The 27,976-nt window shown below is 39.8% G+C and overlaps 1 protein-coding gene across 1 annotated transcript in view; it reads right to left on the bottom strand.

Annotated features, from left to right (window-relative positions):
• The window catches only part of NEDD4 (NEDD4 E3 ubiquitin protein ligase), a 1,779,469-nt gene that overhangs the window by 293,219 nt on the left and 1,458,274 nt on the right, over nucleotides 1-27,976 (bottom strand). The window contains exon 20 of the mRNA XM_044078965.1: nucleotides 14,893-14,953. Coding sequence (XP_043934900.1) covers nucleotides 14,893-14,953 — 61 coding nt within the window. The remainder of the gene's footprint in view (nucleotides 1-14,892; nucleotides 14,954-27,976) is intronic.

The raw sequence follows: 27,976 nt of genomic DNA, 5'->3' as shown, positions 1-27,976 counted from the left end.
CCTTGTCATTACGTTTCACTAACTCTAAATCCTGTGCCTTTGGTGTTAATCCTGTGCTTTGGTGTTGTCATGTACGTGGAATAAATTACATATATTTTTTATTGCACTGCTGCTGGAAATCCTCTTTTAAACAACAGTGTTGGGACTGCCTTTACTAGTGCCTTGTGATTCTACTGGAGAATTTGGAGTTTATTCGTTTTTCATTCTCTCTCCAGATCTCCACTGTGTTTGGTTATTCATTGTTCAAGCTAATATAAGATTTGTGTTGACGTCACCATGAATTGTTTTACTTGCAAGTGCAAAGTACAATGGGCATGAATGGAACATTTTGTCTACTTGCAGCATGTGAAAAGGGAGAGCCAGAAAGAGCTGACACATCATAATTCCAATTGGTGAGCAACAAAGACAGCCCATGTGGTGATACGTGTTAGCAATCTTTCTAAACTTTAATTGTGAATACTTTAGTTTAAATAATAGTGTAGACTGGACGTATACTTTTTAGTTTAAATCACAGTGTAGACTGGACTTATACTAGTATTATAAAAAAGCAATGCTTTCTTGACTTTAAGTGAAGAGAAATATTTTAATCATGTTTCCTATAACAGCTGGTTAAATATCATGGCAGACATTTGCATGTACTAAAGCTTGTACTTCATCTAAAAATACCAAGTTTCCCCAAATGTTTTATTTCATGCATGAGCATATATGGTCCTCTAGGACTGCAGAAGAGATCACCACCACTATAGTATGAATTATATAATGCTGCTCACTTTCCTGATGTACTAGGTGCCGCAGATTGCATGGATAACATACCTGCACACCTGCTGACTGATCCCAAACAACACCACATTTCTGGAGTAGTACAGGAGATGTAGCACTGTTGAATATCCCTGCAGTTGCTGGCCTACGGCTCTTATGTCCACATCTGAGGCAGTGTGCACATTTGAGCTTGCTGGTGAGGTAGACAAAAAAGGAAGAATGTCTGGAGCTCTCATCAACAGGAGGTCACTCACCTTCTGTGGATGTTGTGAGTTCAGCCTGTACAGCCACCGCCATATCTATGTCAGTACACCCCAGTGGTTTGTTGCCCCTACACTCAGGGGTGACGCACACTATGACTAACCTACGCTGACATCATTGTCATATGAAATTAATATGCTGACATAAGCCTATGTGTTTCTCTCAGCTGTTGTTCATCATCACAGGCATCTCTGAATGCGTAACAGATACAACACCACAGTGAACCAAAAGACTCATGACAACATAGTACCCCTGTGGCATTAAGATAAAGTATGAACAGGCAGCAAACATGTTTTACTCTCACATACTTTGAAGGACAGCAGTTTCTGTTGAAGAATATAGGTGTCTATAATGAGAAATGTGCATAATGCCAACTTACATAACTTACACTGAGTACACAGCAACCTGAGCTAGTTAATAGTGAGCCAGGTAACAGTAACTTTCTGTCTCCACCACAGATACACAGTCAGGGTGGGCCACACCACCAGTGACAAACAAGCATTCCTCAGAAATTAATCCTGGTTCATGATCCCGAGCAAGGAATATCAGAAACTTTTCAGCCTCTGTTAAGTGCTTGTAAAATGTTAGGTCTCCACCTGTGATTGCCCTGTGCTGGACAATTAAAACAGGTCTTGACATAGGTCTGCTGAATAATATCTGTTATCTTCTTGTCTAACCTGGATCACTGCAGTGGTGCCACACAGCAGGCCCTAGGAGATCTAATCCCTCACCGCTTCCAAGTAGACATGCACTATGCAGTTTAACTATTTATAGAAGCACACAACTTTCAGTCTGGCTGAACTGGCTCAGCCTAAGGTGACATAACAGTATCTCTGCACAGAAAGGGTATAATTTATGTACATGGGTATTGACTATATGTGTACAGCTACTCTGAGTGTACTTGTTAATTCTTCCTAAACCAAAACTGTGCCCCCCCCCATACAAACTAGGGAGTAACATGAAAGACAAATCCTTTATCAAACTTAGCATTATCTATGTACAACCATACGAATAATTTTAAAACCATACATCTGGAATGTATTCCACTTGTCATATCTGATATGACAATGACATAATCTCCTGACCTATCCCTTTGGCAGATAACTATAGGTACCACAACAAACAAATACAGATAATAAACTCATTAGCAATTCTTATTGCCCTTTCCTGTAAGCATATCAAAACAAATATTCAGGATACACCTTTTCAGCCATATGTAAATATTAGTTTGTAAATAAAATTGCTGTCATTCTGTAACTCCATGACAACCAACTAAAATCCATATAGTACTGGAATACTGCTTGACAAACAGCTGAAATGGTGCCACTTCATCAAACCATGTTACTTTGAACCAACTGGCATGCCACTATTACAGATTATGGATTTTTAGTATCAATATCCCTGGATAACTTTATTACTCAGTCATGCTATCATATGTTTTCATAGAAGAAATTCATGAACTGGTACTAGGACAAGGCTTGCGCATGTAGCTGTTCATGTAGACAAGCTTCACTACTATACTGAGCTACACTGCTCACAGTATGATTCACAAATATGTACCATTATTTATTTATTTGACATTTGTAAACTGGGATAGTCCATCTGAGCAAAAGCCCTTTTTCAGTGGAGGCCCAGAGAGAAAAGCTCCACAGTATAAGTAAGCAAGGAAGGTTACAAAACTGAAGATCAATACAGTGAAAAATTTACAATAAAACAGCTAAACAAATGTAGATAAAGCTATACAGTGCAATATAGTAAGAGGCATTATAACACTGAAGAAAAAACATAGCAAAGAAATATACAATAAAACATTTGAAGAATGAATTTACATAATATACTAGGTTATCTGCAGAGGGAAATTGTACAATACAGAGCAGTTAAGTGAATTATGGTAGAAGGGAAGGGAGGAATAGCGAGGATTGTGATAGAGAAAGGGGTGGATTCATGTGGGATGATTACAGAGGCAAAGCTATATGTTATTAAGGTACCTTTTGAGAGTTTTCTTAAATTTGTGGATGTAGAAAATGTTTTTAAGGTTCATGGGGTGCTTGTTCCATGCAAGAGCAGGGAAGTAGCTGTAGAGACTCTGTCCAATAGATTTTTTTAGGTTTGTGAATTTGTAAGAGACCTTGGTCACAGCTTCTGAGGGATCAAGGGGGCTTATAGAGAGAGACAAGTGAGGAAATACTAGGGCAAGAGGAGGGCTTAGAGGAGGGTAAGTATGTGCACATCCACCTCAGTTATAATCACTGAGTGGCCATTGCTGCTCTTCCACCTATGAAATACAGATCTCCTTCCTTGTGCATGAAATAAAGCAAGACCTTCTTGTTCTTCCTTCAAAGGGTCTACAAGGAGCACCTGTCATTTGATATGAAATGGTTCAGGTCTTGATCACGGCAACTATTATAAAGCATGTAGGCAAACACTGCAGGCATTATTACTATGACCTGAAGTGGTACCACCCTGATATGCTCTATTAGAGGAAAGAGGAGGTTCAAAATTAGCAGCCAGTGATGTACTGTAAGTATTCTGCAACCATGTCTGGATCATACTGTAATAACTGAGGGATCAGTGACTTATCCTGTATTACTGATGACCATTTTCCCCTTACACCTGCAAATTAATTAGACGCCTATTATGGCAGGGTGTCACATGAAGAGTACACAACTGTCAGGATGGCAAGGCAGATATGTTTATTAGTTAAGAGTGCACATTTTGTTATTTGTCATGTTGGTGCATGTGTCATTTATCATAATCTTTCCATTGTGTCTCCACTAGATATGTAATAACTTACCATAACAGTAGATGCTCATATAGTTTAATGTTGCAGTACTGTTCACTCATGATATGCATCCTGCCAAAATATATCATACATTTGGCCAGTCTACAAATACTTAGATACCTTCCTCTTGTACCATACATCAGATATATAACCTATGTATTAGACTATGTGCTGGTACTTAAAGGATGTATGGGCACAAAAATCCTCTGAGTTTTGTTGCTCCAGGAAAAGGAAATGACGCTTATGCTCACACAGCAAAAACCTCAGGGGGGAAAAAGCAAGAAAAATTAAGTGTGGCCAATTCTGATCGATGAGAAAAATAAAAGAAAGAAAACTGGGGGAAGGAATGTGGTTTATAGTCTGCAACAGTGATCAAGCTGAAAAAGAAGTTATATACTCACCATGACATTCCATCTGAGTAGTTGTACTTCATTTGTCTTCAACCTGTGGGTCTATGGATTCAAATCAGATCCAACATGGCCGCATCACTACCATCTGATCCGAGCTCCAAGCTCCTCCCCTTACCCATAATGCCCCATGTCTCCATCCTCCCTTCAGATCGAGTTTGCTGCTCAACCAAACATAAGCCCGAACCAACAAGACCTTACCACTACTGGCACAGCAAAAAATTCCTGAGCCAAGCATAACAAGGGGTGCCTCTGGAATGTTCATCTCCCATATACAAGGCCAGGACAATAGTGACAAGGCCGGGGGAAGGAGGGGACGGGGGACGGCTGAAGATAAATGAAGTAGAACTACTCGGATGGAACGTTATGGCAAGTAAATAACTTCTTTATCTGAAGTAGTGGGACAGAGTCCCCAGCTACTAATACCTGGGTGGCCTTCATGGAAGGATATTCTGGAGCACCGTGGAGCCAAAGGATGCCCTACTCCTGGATACAATGTCTAATTTAGAATGTGAGATGAAGGCATGTGATGAGGACCAAGTAGCTTCAGAACAAATATTATCCAGCGACACCCTGGACCAAAAAGCTGCTGAAGTGGCCATAGACCTGGTGGAATATACTTTAACCTGACACAGGTGGGAAATTCCTTTGTCAGAATATGCTCAAATAATACACTGGGAAATCCAACAAACAACAGTAACTTTAGAAATTGGCTTCCCTAAGAAGGGCCTTGAGTAAGAGGCAAACAACTGATCAGATTTAAGAAAGGGTTCCGTACTGTGTTAGTAAAATCTCAACTGTCTGTGTACATCCAACAAATGTAATTTGTATTCACAATTGTTTTGGAAATTAGGAAAAAAGACAGGAAGATTAATAGTTTGATTAATGTTAGCTTCTGATGCCACTTTAGGGAGAAAGGAAGGGTTAGTGCTCAGGGAAACCCTGTCCTTGTGAAAAATCATGTAAGGAACTTTGATGGACAATGCTTGAAGTTCCAACACCCTCCTAGCACACGTAATAGCTACCAAAAAAAGCAGTCTTCCAAGATAGATACTGCAAAGCTACCAGAGCTGCAGGCTCAAAGGGAGGGGAGACTAGAGCCTGAAGAACAAAAGTAAAGTCCCATGGAGGCGTAGGATCCTTCACTGGAGGTCTTAAAAGAAAGGTACCTTTAAGGAAGGTCTTGCAAAGTCTAGAAGAGGCTAAGGAAGACATGTTCTCCCCACATGAAAATTAGAAATGGCAGCCAGTTGTACTTTAATGATAGGGGAACTAGCACCTTGTCAAAAGATTCCCGCCAAAAAATCTAATACTGCTGAGACAGGAGACGTAAAATGATCCAAGTCTCGCTGAGAGGCCCATATGGAGAAACGATAGAATGTTCTTTGACCTGCCTTTGAAGTGTTATACCATGGAAACAATATCAGAAAGAGAGAGAAGGGAACAGCAATCTACAGACAGTATGTATAGAGACTGGAAGGTCCAGCATTTTTCTTCATAAGAAATAAAGAATTTGTCAGACTTTCTGATTGCTTTTGTCTTATCTAGACAGAATCTGAGCTGTATGTAAACATCCAGCTAATGAAGAATCATTTCCAGTTTATTTCGAGGAGTGGGGAAAATGCAGGAAGATGGACAGATCAATTCAGGGATGGTTCAATTACAATGGTTGACTTAAAGGAAAGGTTAGTTCTAAGGCTAACCTGTCTTTATGGAAAACTAAGAAGGGCTGCATATGAGAGCCTGTAATTCAGAAAGTCTTCTGGCAGACATCAGGGCTGCTAGTAACACTGTCTTCCTGGTCAAAGATGCAGAAGCTGGTGTAACAGGTGGCAAGAGTTAATATTTCAAAAACATAATGCATGTCTCAAGGAGGAGGAATAGATTTCCTGGGAGACTGGATGTGGAGGACACCTTTAAGAAATTACTTGCCCTCATACCTTGAAGAGAGATAATGATCAATTGGTAGGTGTGCTGAAATAGCTGACAAATGTACCTTCATACAGGTGACTACACTTGAGTTGAGCAGCTCATATAAATATTTGAGGATAATAACCCCTACTTGATATAGGTCCTGTCCTCTGTTCCTGCATCTCATAGAAAATCTTTTCCATTTGTTAACATAAAATGTTCTTGTTGCAGATTTTCTTGCCACTTTTATTACCTGAAGCACATCCTCACATTAAAAGTACCTAAAATGAATTAAAAGTTTATCATCCAGACTGTGAGATTAAATATCTTTAAGTTGAGATGAATGAGACAGTCATTTAGCTGTATGAACAAGTCCATCATATGTGGTAACTTGTGGTGATTGTCCTTAGCTTGTTGAAAAAGGAGGTAGAACCAAAGGGAGTCACCAAACATGTTTTGGATTATCTTTCTGAACCTTCATAAGGATCTTTGAGATGACTGGAAAGGGAGGGCATGTAAAACAGAAAGTGAACATTTTCCAGGCTTCTTTGCATGGTGCACTGGTGCAAAACAGTCTTAGCTGCTTGTTCAGGGTGCAGGCAAAAGATCGTTTTGAGGGGTTCCCCACTGATGGACAACCTGAAGGAAAACCAGCTGGTTCAACACCCATTCATGAGGGTCTGCCTCCAATCTGCTCAAGTTGCCTGCCACTGAATTTTGCTCTGAGGGGGTGTAAACATTCTGGAGTAAGATGCTATAGTGAAGTGCAAAGTCCTACGCTATCATAGCATATTTGCAAACAGAGTAAGACTTTGAATCCCTTTCCTCATTTATTGACATACCACAAGAAAGTCATATTAGCTGTTAATCCGTAGAGGCCCTGCAATATGAAGGTGATGAAGAGTCTGAAGAGTGAGGATCAGAGCCTCCATCTCTTTGATGTTTACATGCTTGACTTTGTCTTGTTTGGAGCAGACTCTTTGAACCTTGATGCATTCTAAAAAGGCTCCCCATGCAAGATCTGGCACATCTGTTGAAACGTTTTGTTTGTTGAGTTTTTTATCTCACTCATTCACGTAAACTACTTCTTCATGAAATGCAAGAATGGGATTTGAGAAGATAAAGAATGAAATTGTTGGGCCCAAAATGACAAAGTGATTCGAGGTACCACTCCCTCATGAAGACTCTAGCATATGGGATTCTTGAATTGTGGATTCCACAAACCTCTGGGCTCTCAAAATCTCTCTCTCTCTCTCGCAGATGTCATTTGAAGTTGTTTTTTAAACAAGAAACATCTTTATTGAATTATCATTTACGACATAGACAATCACACATTTATATAAAAACCATATTGACATATTTTCAGTTGCAAACATTATACATCACATGCAGTCTCCTATACAGTAATTGTAAATTGAATATTAAATAGCTCAATCATTTCCTGCCTTCCCTTAACACTCATTCCTCCTCTAAAACATTATTCTGCATGTATTTGTTCTGAAAATTCCCATTGTTTCTATATAATTCGATACTACCCTTTTTTTAAAGATCCCACTTCCAGTTCATTTATCTCTGTTACTATATTCACTACTACTAGTGTGACTGGTTTATACTGTGATTTTCATTTTCTAGTAATTGCTTTTTTGGCAGCCATCACAGTTAAACTCAGCAAGGCCTTACTATGTCTAAGCAATTCCAATTTTGGTTACTTGAATGTTTGTAAGAAAAGGAAGTAGGTTGTCAGGAATTACACTTGTTATCTAGAGGGTGGAAAACCATCATGCAGGAGGCATCCAGATGAAAACTTAGAAACATCAGACTGAGTGGATTTCCAGGTATTGAGAGTGAATCCTCACTGCAGAAATAGGTTGGTTGTGAAGTGCAAGTCCTGAAGAATTTTTTGAATAGAAGTGTCCTGAAGTAAAAAGTTATTTACATGTGGATATATATGGACACCTAAGAACCTGGAGTAAAAACATTTTCCTGTTTCAGAAAGAGGGACAAGTTCTATATTCCCCTGATGAAGCTGATCAAACAGAATTATAAAGACTAGGTGTTGTGGATTTGAGGTTACCTAAGGAATCCCTGAAGTCACTGTTAGAGAATTTCAGAGCAGTCTCTACCAGTTCTTCATTATGTCCAAAACCCAAGGATCTGAAGTTACTGCTTGCTAAACGGGGAATGGAGAATGTCTCCCTGCTAGGTTAGAAGGGGGCAAGCCAAGGTGGAAGGATGGGGGGAAGAGGAGTACAAAACAGTCAAAACTTGGAACCTTTGAATACAGACTTAGGTTTGTCCAGTCCTTTTTTCTTGAAAATGTTTTTCCTTTTTGTTAAGAAGACTTTTAAGACCTGTAGAAAAATGGTCTAGATTTATAGGGGTAGTTCCCTTGGAACTTAGGGATGGAGGTAAGAAAATAAGTTATTTAAAACCTTGCATTATCTTTCCTCTAGTTTCTGAAACACCTCAGCAGAAGAGGTGAAACAGGTTATCTTTGTCTAAAGGTACACAAAGAAGCATGGCTTGAACATCATCAGTTAAGGATTGTAGCCTGAGCTAGGCATACCTTCTAAGAACTGAACCGGTGGAAGCTGCTCTGGAGGAAGCATCAGCAATTTCACACTCACGTTTAATGGAATACCTTGCTATTTGGAAGGCTAAATTAAGCATGTTGTGTAAAGAGCCTTTAGTATACAAGTCAGGAATGTTAATGATTAGTTTAGCCATGTTATCTAAAATAGAAAGCATATACTTGGTCATGTGAATATGGTAATTAATAGCACAGAAAGACAAGGTGGCAGAGTTGAAAACCTTCTTACCATATCTGTGCATGACCATGTGACCCTGTTAATGCTGTCATTTGGTAAGGCACTGGTGGAAGGAAGCAATATGGACATTTAATAAGATTCCATAGAAATAACTGTGGGGTCTGAAGCTGGGTTTTTATATAAGTATTTATGGGTGTCAGCTACCTTATAGAACCTTTCTGGCTTCTTCGAAACAGGTAGCTGGGATTTAGGTGCCAGAGAAGCAGACAAAAAGGTATATTCCAAAGCTTCTAGAAGAGGTAGAATAGTAGATGTTTTTGGTACTTCCATATGCAAAAGGTCATAAAACTTTTTCTGAGAATCAGATATCTGTCTACCCTTCTAGTTGAAGTGTTCCACCATTTTATGAATGGTGTTACCAAATGTTAGTTCCTCTTGAGGGGAATCTGAACACCTAGTGTTGTCTGCTTCAGACTCACAGACTACAGGAAAGTGAATCTGAGAAGTATACTCAAGAGTTTCTGATTCTGACTCTGAAGAAAGCTCTTCTTCAGAAGAAGATTCCCTCTTTCTTTAATGAGGATTGGAAACAGAAGAGATGCCAATTTGTAGGAGACCTTGTGAGAAACTGAACCACTCATGCTGAAGGGTCCCTAGGGGAAGGAGCAGGTAGAGCTGGAGGAGAAACATGCCTGTTTTTTGTTTCCTTTTCTTAGTGGTCTCTAAGAAAACAGCATGAAGAAAGCAGACTCCAAATATAGATCTATAAGGGGCTGTGGTACGTCTTCCCTGGCAGGAATTTGAAGGATTCTTCCAGTTTCCTCAGGGAAGATAAATTATAATTCTCCCCTTCATAGCTGAGTTGGCTGTCTGGTTGGTTGGTATGCACGTGCAGAAAACTTGCACCTTGTTGGTATAGCGAGGGGTCCCGACAGCAGGAACAGGTATGGTAGTGAGTGGGTGGTCCGCAAACTAAGCAAGTGCATCAGAGAGATGACTGATTTAGACTAAAAGAAGCAGACTTCTCAGATAACTTTGTCTCTTCTTTTTAATTTCTTAGTTTTCTTTTTAGGCTGGTGGGGGATGACTCAAATGCCATCCTAGCACTCATCAAAGCTTGAAGACATTTTTTAATGTAAAGGTTAAGGGAACTCAAACAACTGCAAATTGTTTTAGGAACAAAGAACTGGCAGATGGAACACACTGTATAGCTACGATCAGGGCTTAGGCAAAAAAGACACTTAGAATATTTATCCTTGGTAAAGGGATCTCTCTACTGTAATCACATTTCCTGTTCTTAGATAATATGAAATGTACATCTTTCTACCGAAAAATAAAAGGGAAAAAGGAAGGGTCACTAATGGGGTATTTAGCTGCTGACAATGACTGTAGCCGGAACAGGAAGTACGGCTGACAAACTATGACTAAGATAAACTATTCCTTCATGGACTGGCAGCAAAAAGGTTCGGATGATTTTATGCCCATATGTTCCTTAAATACCACCCTGTAGTCTCATGCATAGGCCGCAGGATGGATGTGCAGCACAAATGGAAGGGTGCCTAAGATTTTGTAGACTGGCTGCATGTATGTTCTAATGAAGAACATCTGCTAGGGCCATCATAGACAACTGCTGCTTCTGTAGCCAAAGCTGTGTTCAGTGGGGCTATGTCACGCCCTCTTGGGGGTGTGTGTGAAAAACTATCTCAGGAAGACAGCCAGGTTCTGTTCCCTGTCCTGACATAGAGCCACCAGCAGGTGTTGGTGTGCATTGTGAGGAATGGTGTTCAGATGCCAGCCTTGGCAGATATGAACGCCTTCTGGAGTGAATAGTATGCCCTAGCCATTGGACCACCTGTGGGTTAACCGACCCATGGCACCAGCCCTCTAAGTCCAGACCAAGATAATGGAAGCTACGTAGTTTATCCTCTGGAGTGTCCTATCATCCCACCAGGTAAGCACCCTACCACATCTCTTTCATGCTCTTATTCCTTCCTAATGTGTCACCTCTATATTTTTTGCATTGTCCAACTCTTTCCACCATCATTTATCTACCTTCTGTATAACTTTGACCATCCCTTGCTCACCCTACCTTTTGTATGAACAATCACCCCATCTGTCTTATTATTTAATGTTTGTACATCTTCACTCAATACCTTACATCACCCTATCAATTTACTCTATTATATATATTACCTTTCAACCCATCACGCTCAACCCACTCCCCAAAAAAACATTAAAACACACACACACACACACACATACATATATATATATATATATATATATATATAGTTAACCTGTCTTCCTCCAACCTTGCATGGTCGTACTGGTTAGCCTTGTCTGTTTCTCTGGTTGCACTTCTTCCTTTTCAACTTTCCCATGTATCTCTTTTCCAGCCCAATATGGTGCTGAACTGAGCATCCACATGTGCTTGGCCACCTACATTACTGTATAATAAATCTTACTTAGAACTGATGCAGCACCATCTGTCTGCTTTAGCCAATGTTCAGCCGTCTGCTTCACAGTCTGTTTGCCCTGCTATTTATGCTGCTCAGTTTCACAATATTATTCACTGTGCCATATCTAGAGATCAACTTGTCACCACACTGCGGCACTCTTACAAGTGGGCTTATTGCTCTGCTCAGTATTTGGTCCTCAAAGCATTGCTCGGTTATTTATTTATTCAGGTGGAGAATCCACTCAGCAGCACTATACATATAGACATGCATCTACAAGATGCTCTCTGCTACAATGAGCATCAGAGCTTGCAGGCATTAATGGTGTGCATGAGCACAGCAATTATTTGTGAATCCCAGCCTGTGCCTCTTCACTGCAGCAATTCTTTATGTATCTCAGCCTGATTTTCTTCACTGAGTCCTGGATCACTTCAAGGAGATGTTGTAAAGGAATTATTCTACAAAGGACATTACTAGAGACAGTTTTCTTCTCTACTAAAAGACTTTGGTTTAAGTTGCATTATTGGTGAATATTTATATTTGTGCATGGCACATACGACGTAGATACAAAATAATGATTTAAAGCAAAGCATTAAGGCATTACATTACATTCTCGGCCTCTTAGTATCTTTCCTTCTACACCTACATACAGTGTCCTCCCTCCCCCACAAAAAAATCCTTTAAACAAGCATGTTAAAAAATAAACATTTTCTTCTGTCCTCCTCCTTTGGCACCAACCTACTGGCAGGTACATTCAGCTTTAACTTTACCCCCCCCCTCTCCACCTAGCCTACCCTCAGGAAATACCATCAAATACAACTCTCCCACCTATCACTAGGGAACAGGTCCTCAATGCTTTCTCTAAGGCAATGAACACTGTGACAATGAGCCAGGACACTATCCAAGGCTGCCTTCTACAAATCATGTAACATTTAACTGTAGCCTCCAAACAGGCTTCTTGGCTCACGAATGGAGAATGGTAACTATCACCCCTCTGCCCAAAGGTGAGCTATCTACAGACCCAGAAGTCTCACTAGTCTCATACACAAAGCCATGGAAATGATCAATAATGACACAGGAACCCTCCAGATACTGGACTCAAGCCAGTTTGGTTTCATCAAGGGCAGGTCATGGCTACTCAACCTGGTGGACTCTGGGAAGGACACCAAAGCAATGAACAGGGGAAAAATGGTTCATTTTGCCTACCTTGACCTGGACAAATCATATGACACAATACCCCCACTCTTGCATTGCTGACAAACTCAAGAGGTTAGGTATAAACCTTTATGTCACCTAGTGGGGATAGCCAGTTGGCTGACAGGACCCATTAAGTTAGAACTGAGGAGTTAACCCCTACAAAGAGGTCAGTCACCAACAGAGTCCCTCAGGGATCAGTCCTTTTTGGCATCTGCTTCTTTGAAGTGAAGGCCAGTGTCAAGGACCTCTAGCTGAGCAAATTTTCAGACAACTGCAAATTAGAATCAGTCATAGAATCCCCTACTGACACTAATGTCCTCCAAGAAAGAATGGCACAGACCAACAACTGGTGTCAGACCCATGGATTAAAACTAAACTCCAAAAAAATGCATAACAGTATCTTTTGGGAAGTCAGCCACCCCTGGTAACTACCATACTGACAACACGTTCCTAAGAGTCGACCCAGTAGTCAGGGACTTGGGGACACATGTTGACTGTAATGAAGCCTTTGACTATCACATGTCCACTGTAGTGAGGAAATTATTCTATGTTGCGCAACTTATAAATAAAGTTATAGTATCTAGGTCCAAGAATGTCATTTTCCATTGAATTTGGCACTTATCAGACCTATTATTGAGTATAATGCCCACTTCAGTATGTAGCTAACCAGGCATATGCAACAACTGGAACGTCTACAGAAGTTCTTCACTAAAAGAATATAGAGCATAAATAACATGTCTAATGCAGACCACCTCAAAATCCTATTATGTATTCTGTCTTTTATAGGCTGTTGAAGGGAAGTCTATGCTTGGCATAAAATGCATCTTTGGACCGCTGCCTGATGGATCTCCTGCATATCTGTAAAACAAACAGCACCAGAATTACCTGTTATAAATACTTAGATCTTGCTTGTGAAATAAACAGGAACTGCTGGAGAGACAAGTATGCATCCCAGAGACTAACCCTTCTTCTGGAACAGGCTCACCATCCATGTGAAGCAGAGTTCCTCCCTATGCCATTTCAAGTATAACGTGGACAACTGGATGGTGAACTAGAAATTCATCACTGCTTTGGCACCTATGTCTCTAATGGAGGCAGGCTGCCTGTAAATGGTTCAGCTCCCAGGTCCTTGCTTGTAAATGTTTCATCTCCCATGCCTCTGTTTACACTACCGAGGGTACCAGAACTTGTCGGATTTGGAATGCATGGCTAGGCTTAAAAAGGCCACTGTGGTCATTAGCTCAGTACACATCTACGGACCAAATACTAATGTCACTGTCCTCTTCTTTCCTGTTATCAAATGAAAGTGCAACATACCTGTTCTATGCAGCCTTCATCTCCTATTCTAACTGTCTGACTGGCTTTAAAACGTGATTTCCTTGCTAAACTGTCAGCAGCCCAGTAACAAAATACCATTAAATATCCACTACAACATTCATCATGCAGTGGTCCAGTGAAATGCAGGTGTGCATACTGAATTATTCTCATCATCCTTTGCTCAAAACAATAATCTGTATCTCTGCCTTATTGTACTAACTGAAATGATTCCATTGCTACACAGACTTTTCAAAATACAATTGAATGACTTTTCTATACCAATTACAAACCTTTACAAAATACTTTTATTCACTACACTATGTATACTCTTGTAAAATGCTGTTTTATCTACACAATGTATATATCTTTATGTAATATGTACTATTTGAAGCCTTTCTCCCTGAGCTTCTGCCAAAAAGGGGACTTTGTGCATAGTCAGACTTACCTGGTCAGCAAATTCAATAAATAAAACATAAATTAAGTGTCATTTTACTGTACTGCTAGTGCAGGATATAAGTAGTAGAAAATGCTACAGTTTACATCTTCTTAACCAGAATTCTTAATGGAAATAATGGACATGAACCAGCCAGATATGACTATTCTGGTAATTGCCCAAACCATTTGCTGCAGATGTGGCTGTAGGTTACTGGAAGTAGGGTTATATGCCAACAACCAAACTGAACTGAGATGTACTCAAAGACACGTTAAGTGATACAAGGATAATACAAGTCTAAAGGTTATAATAAAAACAGGATTAAAGCAGATAATATTCACAATGGCATAATTTTGCACTCTGGTCTGAAGGAGCCAATCAAAACAAATTCTGGAGCGTGTTCTAACAGAATGCACGTCTGAATGTAAGCAGAAATTCTTCTACAGAAAGTAACAGACTTATACGAAATTCTATATATTCTGAAAGCATTTGGACAACCAGGCTTTTGTTTATGATATATGAAGCTTTTAAAGACTATGCAATATACAACAGTATTCTTTGTGATATAATTATAGTTCTAAGAAATACCACAGAGATATACCTCCTTAAAAGCTGTCATCTGCTTCTGTATTCTGTTCACAAATCTCCACTGTATTACAAGACTAGTGAAAAACAAAACAGAAGTAATGTAAATATAGTACAATATGTTCCAATGCAGTAAAAGAAACATACTCTATTTTTGACTTTTTTTAATGCAGGTTTTAAGTTTGTTGAAATTACAGCACATTTCTGCTCCACAACTAGAAAAACAGTTTATTTATAATAAGCAAAGATCATGCACCTATCCTATTCGGTATCTTCAGCATTCACTACACGTGTGTGTGTGTATTTATATATCAACATTTATTTATCTATCTATAAACAGATAAAAAACCATAGATGATTAGACAACAAGCCAATTGGGATGTAAGAGTGACACCATAACACAGGAAGGTTCTGGAGCAGGTAACCACAATGGACAACTATGCATCACAGTTAACTATATGTACAATATGAAACAGAATTAACCTTAAAAAGTGAAAACTGTTTTTTGATCCAGGTACTGTGCTCTCCACAACCCCCACCTCACATATTCCCAATTTGACATTGCAGTACCTCAGTGAAAGGGAACACTCCTTTATGTTAATTCTGTTGCACAGTTATACATATTATTAACTACATTTCCACTTCAAAATTTAGAGGGAGAACCTCAATGAGCAAAGAAAGGATGGAACTGTTTTGTCTGCTAATTTGTGGTGCAGTGGAAAGTAACTACCATCACCCCTCCATACCCTGTCAGCTGTTGGTCTAAAACAGTGTGAATGGTACTAAAAGACCACAATAATTATGACAAACACAAGGAAAAAGACACTGTGGGTGTATGGACATTGAATATGCATGTAGGAATGCACTGGCTTAGAATTACGCCTTGTCAGGGAGCCATGCGATGGAGGTTCTGCAATAAAGGGTCTTTCAAAAGAATGGATGAAGATGCAAACGGAAACAGATGAAAGAAGTCCAGAAGTACTCGTCAAGGAAAAACAAAGCTACCTGCAGAGTTACAAATTTGCTGTTCATTACACAACTTCACTGCCACTAAAACATGGAAAAATGTGCAATAAATGAAAATAGGATTCTTGAAAAAAAAAAGAAAGCAAAGTGTATTTCAGAAAGCCAATCACAACAGGCAGAAATACACACCCGAAGGTGTGCTCCCCTTAAATATCGCCTTGTAATGATGTGAGGTACTGCCAGTTATACCAGGAGAAGTAGGGCAGTGGATGTGTATCATATGCCAGCACAGCTAAATGGAATTTTGTAAAGAATTATATGTCATTTGTATATCAAACTGATTTGTACAGATAGTTGTGTTGAAAATTTATTTGTAAAGTTGCTTGTAGTAAAACGTATCAACAGTGTGTTCTGCTGGAGAGAAAAGAAATATACATTTATATCAGACTGTAGTGTTGTAAATAGGATACTGGAAGAGAAGATGTTAATCTCAGTCCAACTAACTTTGAAAAATACTAAGAAATTAAATTACTTAATTTAGGCCTTACATTTCTGAATGCAGCCAGAGACGAAATGACAGTGACAGCTAATGGTTTATTAGCACATGTAGGAAGAGTAGAAGTGTTTATTGTTTTAAACCTTCCAGAAGCTACAACAGATCTTAGCAAAGCTCTATGGGTGTATATTATTGACACACAGTGCGAGATTCTGGGTCAGTTGGTAGGAAAGGGGGGTAGCATGGGTACCAGAAATCAGATGTATGTGATGTCATTCTGTAATCCATTACTGAAATTATGTTTTTTTTAATACTAGATGAGACTGAAGTCTCAGAGCACTCTGTGTTTGAAGCCTGACAAAAAAGGACCCCTCACCTACTTCATCTTGCTTTGCTCTAGTAAGTGACCAGGGAATAGTAAATCTTTAGATCAGTCAGGAAAATATAGTGATATTAGATAAGTACTGTTTTTCTGTATCTGTGTGAATATATTCACCTGTTATTTTAATATTTCCTGTGATTGAAACTCTGGCGTTTATTGTAAATAGATGTTTAGCATGTTCATGTTCTTTTATCATTTATTATTAAACATTTTTGAACTTTTCATTGTGGCTGGTCTTTTTAGAGAGTATTTTACCCTTTGAGAGTACTTATATCTACTTCATGGCACTGTGGCCACTCCTGAAAGCCTTACAGCATTGGTCAAACACTACCATTTGTATTAATACTAATTTCATTCAGTATAATTGGGTACCCTTGTTAAGAACATTAGAGTAGCTGGCTTTGGAGTGTCTGCCGGCAGTAACTACCTTGTAACTTGGGCATAAGGGGGCATAGCTAGCAAATCTGTGCCAGTCTTTCACAGGTGTGTGTGTGTGTGTGTGTGTGTGTGTGTGTGTGTGTGTGTGTGTGTGTGTGTGTGTGTGTGTGTGTGTCTGTGTGTGTGTGTGTGTGTGTGTGTGTGCAAATCAAATCTCCAAAAGTGTCAGCTGCTTGCAGCAGGGACACAAAGCACTGGGTTCACAGAGAGAGTGGTGGAAGACTTCGCTTGGACACTTGAATGAGGACTTAACTCTACAGCTGTGCCAGTGGGAAGTCTTATTGGGGACCTGGAGAGAGAGAGAAAGAAACCCAGACCCCACACTGAGTGTATTCCCTATGTTCTCTTAAGAGAAATTGTGCTTGGTGCAGAGAGTGGCATCTGGAAATACTATGCGTATCTATTTTTGTTCCAAGTGAACATCCTCTCCAATGTCTATGGTAAGGTTTCAGGCTCCTTGATTACTCGCCCAGAGATGGGCCACCATACCACTACCATTCTACTTTCTCTGGACTCAACTACAGATATATCAAGTTGAAGTCCTTACCAACAAAAATTACAGTAAAACCTAAGCTAAAATGTAAATGGCTCTGCTCCTTTATATACAATAACTCCAACCAGAAACTCAGTGGTGACATTTACCTGAACTCTGGCCCCACTAAACAGCACCCCAGCCAGCACAACTGCACATGCTTCTAGCTCTCTTACCCATCTACCTCTACATTGGAACACCTGCTAATAAATATGAATGTGAGAAGTAAATGCAACAAAATCCAATACACTAATATATATCTAGATACTCACTTCCCAATATACTAGTTACTGAACCTTGATTAAAGAAAGACATATTAAATAATGAAGTCAGCCCCCCTTGACTTAATATGCATAGGCTCAACAGGAAAAACAAACATCACAAACAGAAAGGTGTTACCGTGTTTTTTCTGCCATTGTTTCACATTATCTTGATGCCATTATCTACAAAACCTGGTTAGAAATAATACCACCCCATTATAGACTGTAAAATTTAACCAGTGCAGAATCTTCATATTACTCCTCAAAATCAACAACAGAAAGTCTCTGTATATCTCGACTATATATATTCCACCTGGTAACATTTCTACAACAGAAGATATCCTCAACCGGATAGCTTATCATATCAAACAATAAACTATTATACTAGCCAACCTCAACATAGACTGTTAGGTGACCAGAATCAATGAACTTATGCAGCTTTACACATCTAAGCACTTCCACCACTAGCATCAATAAAATTCTGACAGACATTTGATTTTAGATTGGATACTTGCTAACAAGCAAAGCACAATTCAAACATCTGGATGTCTGCCAAACACAATAAGTGACCACCTTCCCAACCTATGCTGCCAGAAACTACAGTACCCAAACCAAAAGCATAATTTTATAACTAAATACGTATTATAACAAAATTTAACAAATACACCTTTATTAATATTCTAACCTAATATAACTGGAACATATTAAAATTCATGCCACTGCCTCATACTTTAATGAAGCTATTATAAATATGTTAGCAGCCTAGACCTTATATCCATAAAAAGAGTCAAACAAAACCTTGCACCATGGCTAACTAAAAAAACGAAAAATGTCATGCTTCAAACAGACAAATCCTGAAAAGACTTCTACAAAGGCAGAACACAAAATACATTTAGGCATCTCAGAAATCTCACCAAAGAGTGGATTAAAATGGATTAAAAATTATTATACCAACCTCCAATATAAGCACAAAAAAAAATCCAAGTCTTGTTTGGTCATCACTAGACAATCTACTTCCTGACCAAACCACACACCCTGTCTTTCTTCTAACACTACCAACTCAATACTATCTCAACGAACTCCTCTACTAAATAAAAACAAGTACTATCTCTGATTAATAATAATAGCAGTTCAACTTTCTCTCCTCCCATCCTATCCTAACTAGTCACATTTGTGACAATGTGAGGTACTGCCAGCTATGCCAGGAGAAGTAGGGCAGTGGACGTGTAACATATGCCAGCATAGCTAGCTGGAGTTTTGTAAAGAATTATATGTCATTTGTATATCAAACTGATTTGTACAAGTGCTGGTGTTGAAAAAATGTATTGGTAAAGCTGCTTGTGTTAAAAATGTACCAACAGTGGGTCCTGCTGGAAAGAAAAAAGAAATACACCCATATGTCAGACTGGATTATAATTGTTGAAATTAATATTGTAACAGAGGACACTGGAAGAGAAAAGGTTAAGCTCAGCCCCAGCTAACTTTTAGAAAAATATCCTGAAATTAAATTACTTAATTTAGGCCATAAAGATTGTATCTCACAGGTCTCAATGTAGCCAGAAACAAAAAGTCTGAACTAGGAAGCCTTCTGTATTGTCCTTAGGGGTGAACTAATTACTTCTCTGGTTGGGTGGAAGGTTAAAATTGTTTTATGACTTCCAGAAGCTGGAACACATCTTAACAAAGCTCTATCTGTTTGCATGGTAACACATATGTGCAGGATTCTGGTTCAGTTTCTAGTAAAGGGGAGCAGTATGGGGACCAGGAGTCAGAAGACCAGAAGTATATGATGTCATTCTGTAATCCAGCACAAAAATGATGTTTTAATACTAGATGAGACTGAAGTCTTACAAGCAGTCTGCTTTAGAAACCTGACATAGAGGGATCACTCCCACACTTCATCTTGCCTTACTTTAGTAAGTAACAAGGGAATAGTGATTCTTTAGATCAGTCAGGAAAATATAGTGAGATTAGATAAATACTGTTTTTCTGTATCTGTGTGAATCTATTCATCTGTATTATTTTAATATTTCCTGTAACTCAAACTATGGTGCTTACTGTAAATATATATTTAGTATTTTCATGTTCTTTTATTATTTATCATTACATATATTTGAACCTTTTACTGTGGCTGGTACTTTACCACCAAATAAATTACCACCAAATAAATTTAAGTACCCTCAAAGAAATGAGAGTACTTACATTTATTTGGTGACACTGTGGCCACTCCTGGAAGCCTTACTGCATTGGTCAAACACTACCATTTGTATTAATATTAATTTCACTCCATATAATTGGATACCTTTGTAAGAGCCTTAGAGTAGTTGGCTTTGGAGTGTAACTATCTTATAGTCTGGGCAAACGGTAGCAGAGCAAGTAAACCTAGCCCGCCTTTCCCAGATATGTGTGTGTGTGTGTGTGTGTGTGTGTGTGTGTGTGTGTGTGTGTGTGTGTGTGTGTGCGTGTGTGTGTGTGTGTCAGCTACTTGGAACAGGGACACAGAGCACTGGTTTCACACAGAGGGTGTTGGAGGACTTGGCTTGGACACTCTGCTAGGACACAACTCTACAGCTATGCCATTGGAGAGTCTTACTGGGGGCCTGGAGAGAGACAGAGTGGGAAACTCAGACCCTGGGCTAAGTGTGTCTCCTGTGTGCTCTTAAGGGAAATAGTGTTTGATGCAGAGAGTTGCTTCTGGAAATACTTTGTGTATCTATTTTTGTTCAAAGTGAACATAACTCAGTTTTGTCAGTGGTGAGGATTCAGGCTCCTTGATTACTGGCCAAGTGGATGGATGTTACAACATTCATTCTTCTTCTTCCAATCTACACCTCTACTATAAGGAAATCTGTACTGAAACCAAAACTAACATCTTCAGCTGTCAACCAACTTTCAATAGAATACTTAAAAATAGCAGCTGTCACTGCAGCTTTCCCTGTATCCGTACTGATAAAGTGATCCATACCTGCGAGATATACCCCTTCCCTCTGGAAAAACATGCTATATAATACCATTCCACAAAAATGGCACATAAACAGACTTTTTTAACTACAGACCTAGTGCCATTCCATTCCCTCTGTCAAAATTACTAGAAAAATGCATCCACTCGAAACGTATGCATTACATTAACTCTAACAACCTCCTCTCCGAACCCCACATGATTTTAGACCTCACCACAGTCTACCACTGCTCTTCTCATATTCACCAATATCACAAACCAGCAAAGGAGTGACAACAATCTGGTATCTTCACTATCCTTAGACTTATCAAAAGCATTTGACAATGTATCCCATCAACATCATCTTACTGAACCTTCTTGTCTCAGCCTAACTCAGCTTTCTCTACCATGGTTCCATAGCTATCTGACAGGCAGCAAACAGTCAAAAGGAAATAAAGTCTCCTTCCTAATGGTCACTGTTGGCATCCCACAAGGATCAATATTTGGTCCACTCTTAGTATTATTAGAACTAAGCCAACAAGAGAATGGAGAAAGGAGATTTTGCCGAGATGGATGACTGTAATTAGGGGTATAGATAATAGGCAAGAGGGAGCTGTAAAGTATTAGAGAAAGATGGCTAAGGTATTGGCAGCAAATAAAGAGGGAAAGGTAAAAGAGTGGGAAGAGGTCAGGAAGACATGTGGACTGCAGGTTGGAGAACCTATGAACATAATGTACCCGAAATTATCCAAGTGCAGCTATCACTGGGCAAAACTGCAATCCAGGTTGTAGCTTCTTACAGATCTCCCACCATGCCCCAGGATGCCCACTCCACGTTCCTTGATATACTGGATAATATTAAGGTACAGCCCAATATCCTAATAATGGGCAATTTCAACTACCCTACTATCAACTGGGGAAACTACTCATGTACTAACTCATTTGCTTAACGCTTTTTGGAATTCATAAATTCCAATGCCTGGAGCTTGTCCATACCCCCACCAATGGCAATATCCAGGACCTGGTCATAACCAATATGGGTAACCGATGTTCCATGCCAGAGGTCAACTCCTCGCTGGTCAGACCACAAGCTAATCATCCTAGACATCAATATCCCGCCCCCCACCCCTCATTAAGGAAACCACCATAAAAAAACTTCTCCAAAGCCAACTTCATGCTTCTTAAGACATAAGTGGCAAACTTCATGACACACATGCTGACGGAATAAAGAGGTACGACTACTGAATCCTATACAAATGCACTGTATAAGCACATGCTCAGTGCATGGATCATGCCACCCCCAAAAGAACCAAGATGGTATCCTCCAAAAAAAGGAAGCCAATTTGGTGGTCCCCTGCCATAAACAAACTCTACAACAGAAGGAAGAAGCTGTTGCAAAAAAGAGTAAAATCTCCTGATTGCTGGAACTCCCTGGTCAGCCTCAGTAAGAAGCTGAGATCCCTCATAAAATCCTCCAAAGCTAGTTATGAAAATAAAATTGCCACTGTTACTAAAGACATCCACAAACCATTCTACAGCTATGTCAAGAATCTCAATGGCAACACTCAGATCTGCTCTGAGCTACAGTACAATGGCACTAGATATACAGAACCAACTGATATTGCCAACATCCTGGCAGATAGGTTCAGTGCAAACTTTACCCCCCCCCTCACTCCCCAAAGGGCCCCATCTCTATACCGGAAGAATGCAAAACCCCTGTTATCACATATGCACAAGTAAAGACCGCACTCTCCAAAGCCAAGAACACAGCATCCATGGGACCAGACAACATCCCAGGCTGCATTCTGCACGAACTACAGAACGAACTGGCACCCCACCTAAGTACCATGTTCAGTCATAGCCTCACTTCAGGCTTTGTGCCTAATGAATGGCACACAGTGACGGTTATCCCACTCCACAAAGGGGGTGCCACCATGGACCCCAAGGACAACCATCCCATTAGCCTGACAAGCCTGGTCTGCAAGGCCATGGAATGTATCATCTTGGAGCTTATAAACAAAGACATAGGTAACCTCCAAACTCTAGTAGTAATATACATGGGGTCTGTGAAATAATTAGGAACAACTCGAAGATCTTAGCCTCAGATGAGAAGATGAGAGCCATAGCTGGTACTCAGCCATCCTTTGGTTTTAGGAGAAACAAGACCCTGAAAGACCTGCTGGTTCATGAGGAAAGTGGTGTTCATAGATATATAGCGGAAAGGAAAGGGACTAGACCCTGTGGTTCATGCAAGGCCTGCTGCTATATAAATTCACATACTGATTTTATTCACCCTAGCACAGGAAGAAATTATCATTTCGAAGGAAATGCCAATTGTAGATCTATGCATGTTATCTATGTAGCTACCTGCCAATCTTGTAACTGTTATTATACAGGAGAAACAAATTGTATGCTGAAAACAAGGATAGTGAACCACTTGTCAGCCATAAGGCTGAAGAATGAACATAATGCTCTTTTTAGACACATTTCAGCATTTGCAGGACATCATTTCAGGTTTATAGTTATTAGGACTATAACGAAAGGGAACAGAGGGGGCGATATAGTAAATAAAACTGAAATGGAGGAAACTAGGTGGATCACAGAATTGACAGCCCATAGGTTTCCTGGCCTCAATGATATCATTCCCATTAAGCCCGCCCTTAAAAAAAGGCGGGTTCAGTATTGAATAGTGATTGGTCATCAAGGATTTTAAATATTTGCCCTTACCAGTAATGCATTGTCTGAAGAAGGGTAATAACCCGAAAGCGCTTACATTGATTTGGATTTTATTTGCTGTTTTAACTGTTATTTTACCTGCTGGTTTTATATCAGAGATGAATAAATACTTTCTCAAACTGGTGGCAACTGCTTTGTTGGATTTTTTGACATTGGTTGTTTAAGTGGCTGCCTTTGGTGATGTTTTCCTGTTTTTTGGACTTTACTTTTGGAATTTGTGACATGGATACTTCACACACTATGGAGAAAGTAAGTGTTGAGCAGGAAACTACTCAACGTTCTGCATTACTTATTAATAGAGACAAGGACGGAAAGAGATTGACTGTTACAACTAATTCCCTTTTGCAACTGGATTTAAATATAAAAACCTGTAATACTATTTTAAATCCAGTAACAACAGAAAATAGTCGTAAATTTGAAGAGACTGTGGCGGATTTTGTCAACAAAGTTAACAAATTGAAAAGGTTACAATGGCAACATAACCATCTGGAAGCTTGTTTGCAGTTTGGGGTGGTTCCACAAGGCATGAGTGTGTTCTGCATGCCATCGCAAGGGGAACACCATCCTGAGCTGCTGGCTAGATGGCAGAGAATTAACATTGAAACTGGCTTCTCCTACATGCGTCTTTCATTGGAGTATTTTGCTCCTGAGGAACAAATGTTAAGTCATGAGGTGGAACTTTTACAACTGCGACTGGAAACAGAGTATAAAGAGGAAAGGTACATAAAGCGTATGGATGACTTATATTGTACCTTTTCCACCACTGACTTAAAATTACAGCAACAAAAGGCTAAGAAATTGCATCGAGACCACAATGATTTCAACAGCAGTCAAATCTTTGTTTGGCCGAGAGAACAGACCAACTTATTAAAGGAAGCTCGAGATACAGTTACAGTAATGAAAGGAAGAACACAGACTCCATGGACGTATAGAGGGGGGAGTGCCAGCACTAATATGCGGTCTACTAATGGAAAGGTACGGAATGTACTACCTCAACATTCTATTACTTCACGTTTGTCCACACAACCAGATTCAGCCCAGAATGAGGTAGTAAATTTGGCAAATACTGTGAGTTTGCAAAGCAAGGGAACAGTTTGTGAAGTAGTAGCTCCTAGTAGGAATATACAAGGGGAAATCAGTGACTCAGCTAATACAGTTGGAAATTTGTCTTTGACGACGAGTAGTGAACATTACATACTTCAGGGAGCAAGGCCCAAAGACAATCAGGGCATTGACGGCAATTGCTGTTTTTTCGCTACCCTACCAGCTCCAGTCAAGAAGAAAGGGGACTGGACACGTCAACTGAACGAGCAGAGAGAACTCAAAAAGAAGAGGACATCAGAATGAATGGTGATAATGACATTGTTTTTAATTTATCTAATTATGTATTATCTGTAGATAAACTATATGTACTCAATAAGGGATTAACCTTTGTCCGGAGCACAGCAAGCAGTTTTAATACTATAATTTTGGACATTATGTTATTTTGCAGGAATTTGATGTTACAAAGTATGTTTGATGGTAATTCATCAGCTAGGGTCACTTTGAGACAACCCAGCACTTTTGTTCCTGTGTTTAATCACACAGTTAATACATTTATTAAGGTTTGTGAACAGGATGTTTTAAATTATTTATCTGAAGGGAGCAAGAGGAATTTTTATAATTTGACAGACAAACGACAAGCACTTAAGGGCTTACAGAATAACAGTGAGATAATTATTAAAATTGCAGACAGGGGCGGGGCAGTGGTCGTTTTAGATAAGGGCTTCTACCAAGATCGATTAGTAAGCTTGTTATCAGATTCCTCCACCTATACCCTCATCTCCCCGTTAGTACTGAATAGAATAATCTCAGAGGTAAGATATCAACTGAAACATTTATTGGCTGGAGGCCTTGTGGACAAAGATTTATCTGAGTTTTTGTGGCTAGAACATCCGGTTACACCAATTTTTAAGGCCTTGCCAAAAACTCACAAGACTTGACCAACCCTCCCATGAGACCTATAGTCTCTGGGAGGGGATGGTTAACAGAGAACTTTTCAATATGGTTGGAGTATTTACTGAGACCCTTTGTTATGGGTTTTACAGAGGTGCTCAGAGATTCTGGGCACTTCTTAACTTCATTAAGAGATACCATAGAAGCAAAAGATACACAGCAATATATTATGGTAACTTTAGATGTACAAAGTCTTTTTACAGTGATCAGTAATAACTATGACACAGAAGCGATAACACGCTTGCTGATGGAAATGAATTGTTGGGGGAGGATAAGTTGAAATTAATGACAGAGTTACTAAGGATGGTCCTGGAGTACAATGTTTTTCTTTGTGGAGGGAATTATTATAGACAGACACAGGGGGTGGCCATGGGCACCCCCTGTGCGAACACGTATGCCAACATGGTTCTTGTCTTTTGGGAAAGGCAATTTGTTCTAGGACAGACCAATAAATGGAGGGATAAGATACATCTATATAAGTGCTTTGTGGATGACATTGTCTTGCTCTGTGTGTGTGTGGGGGGGGGGGGCAGAACTTTTAAGTTTTGTTAGTTAGTTAGTTAGGATCCACCACAACCTTCCTGAAATATTCTATGAATTATTCAACAACAGAGATAGATTTTCTGGACATCAGAGTGCAGCAGGATGCAAGGGGTTTTAAAACCACACTCCACAGGAAAGATTGTTTGAAGAATAGCCTCTTGGCAAGGGATAGTATGCATCCCTGATATACTTTCAACAACATCATTAAGGGTCAGTTAGGCAGATACTCGAGATTATGTACAGGGGAGAAGGATTTTGCAATGAAAATGGAACAACTGAAAGGTAACTTCAGTCAGAGAGGCTATGAGGAGCAAAATGTGGAACAGACCTTTGCCAGACACAAGACTTATAGGTAGGAAAGAATGAGCCCATGGTTGAAATCCAGGGAAGTGGATAATCAGAAGACTTTAAATAAGAAATTACAGAATAAAGGTCTACAATGTATGCTTACTTATAGTAGTGCTATACATGGGGTCTGTGAAATAATTAGGAACAACTGGAAGATCTTAGCCTCAGATGAGAAGATGAGAGCAATAGGTACTCAGCCATCCTTTGGTTTTAGGAGAAACAAGACCCTGAAAGACCTGCTGGGCCCTGAGGGAAGTGGTGTTCATAGATATATAGTGGAAAGGAAAGGGACTAGACCCTGTGGTTCATGGAAGGCCTGCTGCTATACAAATTCACATACTGATTTTATTCACCCTAACACAGGAAGAAATTATCATTTCGAAGGAAATGCCAATTGTAGATCTATGAATGTTATCTATTTAGCTACCCTCAGTCTGCCTGATTATCAATGTCTTGGGTCCTGCGTCAGTTGCTGTCTCATCTTCCATGATGTCAGGTAGTCAGGGGGTATAAAGCATGCAGCCGACGCCATTACATCAGTTTTTCTTGCCCCAGATGTCAGATAATGGGAAGCAATTATACACAAGGTTACACCTCCAACAAAAAAGCAAATATACCAAAAAGCTTTAAGCATAGTAAACAAGAACAGAGGTATAGTCAATACAAGTCAGGGGGCTGGAGGGAGGGTAACCAGGACTGCAACAGTGAATACACTCGAACATTTACATTTATGGTAAGTGTACACAACTGTACTATGTTCTTCGTGTTTCACTGTTGCAGTCATCACATTTGGGTAGATTCCCAAAGCTAAGGATGGGAGGAGGTAATTAGATAGCATTAAGACCAGCTATAAGGCCCTGCAAGACTCCAGTGGCAAAACCAGCTCTGGATTTAGAAAAAAATTGGCAAGTGGTAATGCTTGGTGAAGCTATGTACAGAACTCCAAGTAGCAGCTTCTAGGATGCCCCTGGTAGGGACACCTCTGACAAAGGCTGTAGAGGTAGATGTAGCCCTGGTTGAATGTGGTCTAATCCCCTGTGGGGTAGGTTTTCCATGGTGCTTACAGCAGAAATGAATGCAGTGGCCTATCCACTTAGAAATGGTTTGCTTTGAAATGGCCTCCCGTCTGCCCCTGCAGCAAATGCAACCAGCAGCTGTTCAGATTTCCTGAGAGATTTAGTCCTGTCCAAGTAAAATCTAAGTTGTCTGTGCACACCCAATGAGTGCAGTATTCGTTCCCCCTTGTTCTGTGGATTAGAAAAGAAGGTTGGCAAATGAATGGACGGATTAAGGGCCACATTGGATACCACCTTGGGCATGTAGGAGGGATTGGTTCTAAGGGACACCTTGTCTGCATAAAAGATGATGAAAGGCTCCACTGCCATAAGGGCCTGTAATTCAGACACCCTTCTTGCTGAAGTGTTGGCTAGAAGGAAGGCTGTTTTCCAAGAAAGGAATTTCAACTC

Source organism: Protopterus annectens, chromosome 7.part1 (assembly GCF_019279795.1).
Source record: "Protopterus annectens isolate FY-2018-M chromosome 7.part1, PAN1.0, whole genome shotgun sequence".
NCBI classification, from domain to species: Eukaryota; Metazoa; Chordata; order Ceratodontiformes; family Protopteridae; genus Protopterus; species Protopterus annectens.
This window is presented reverse-complemented; position numbering and strand designations above follow the sequence as displayed.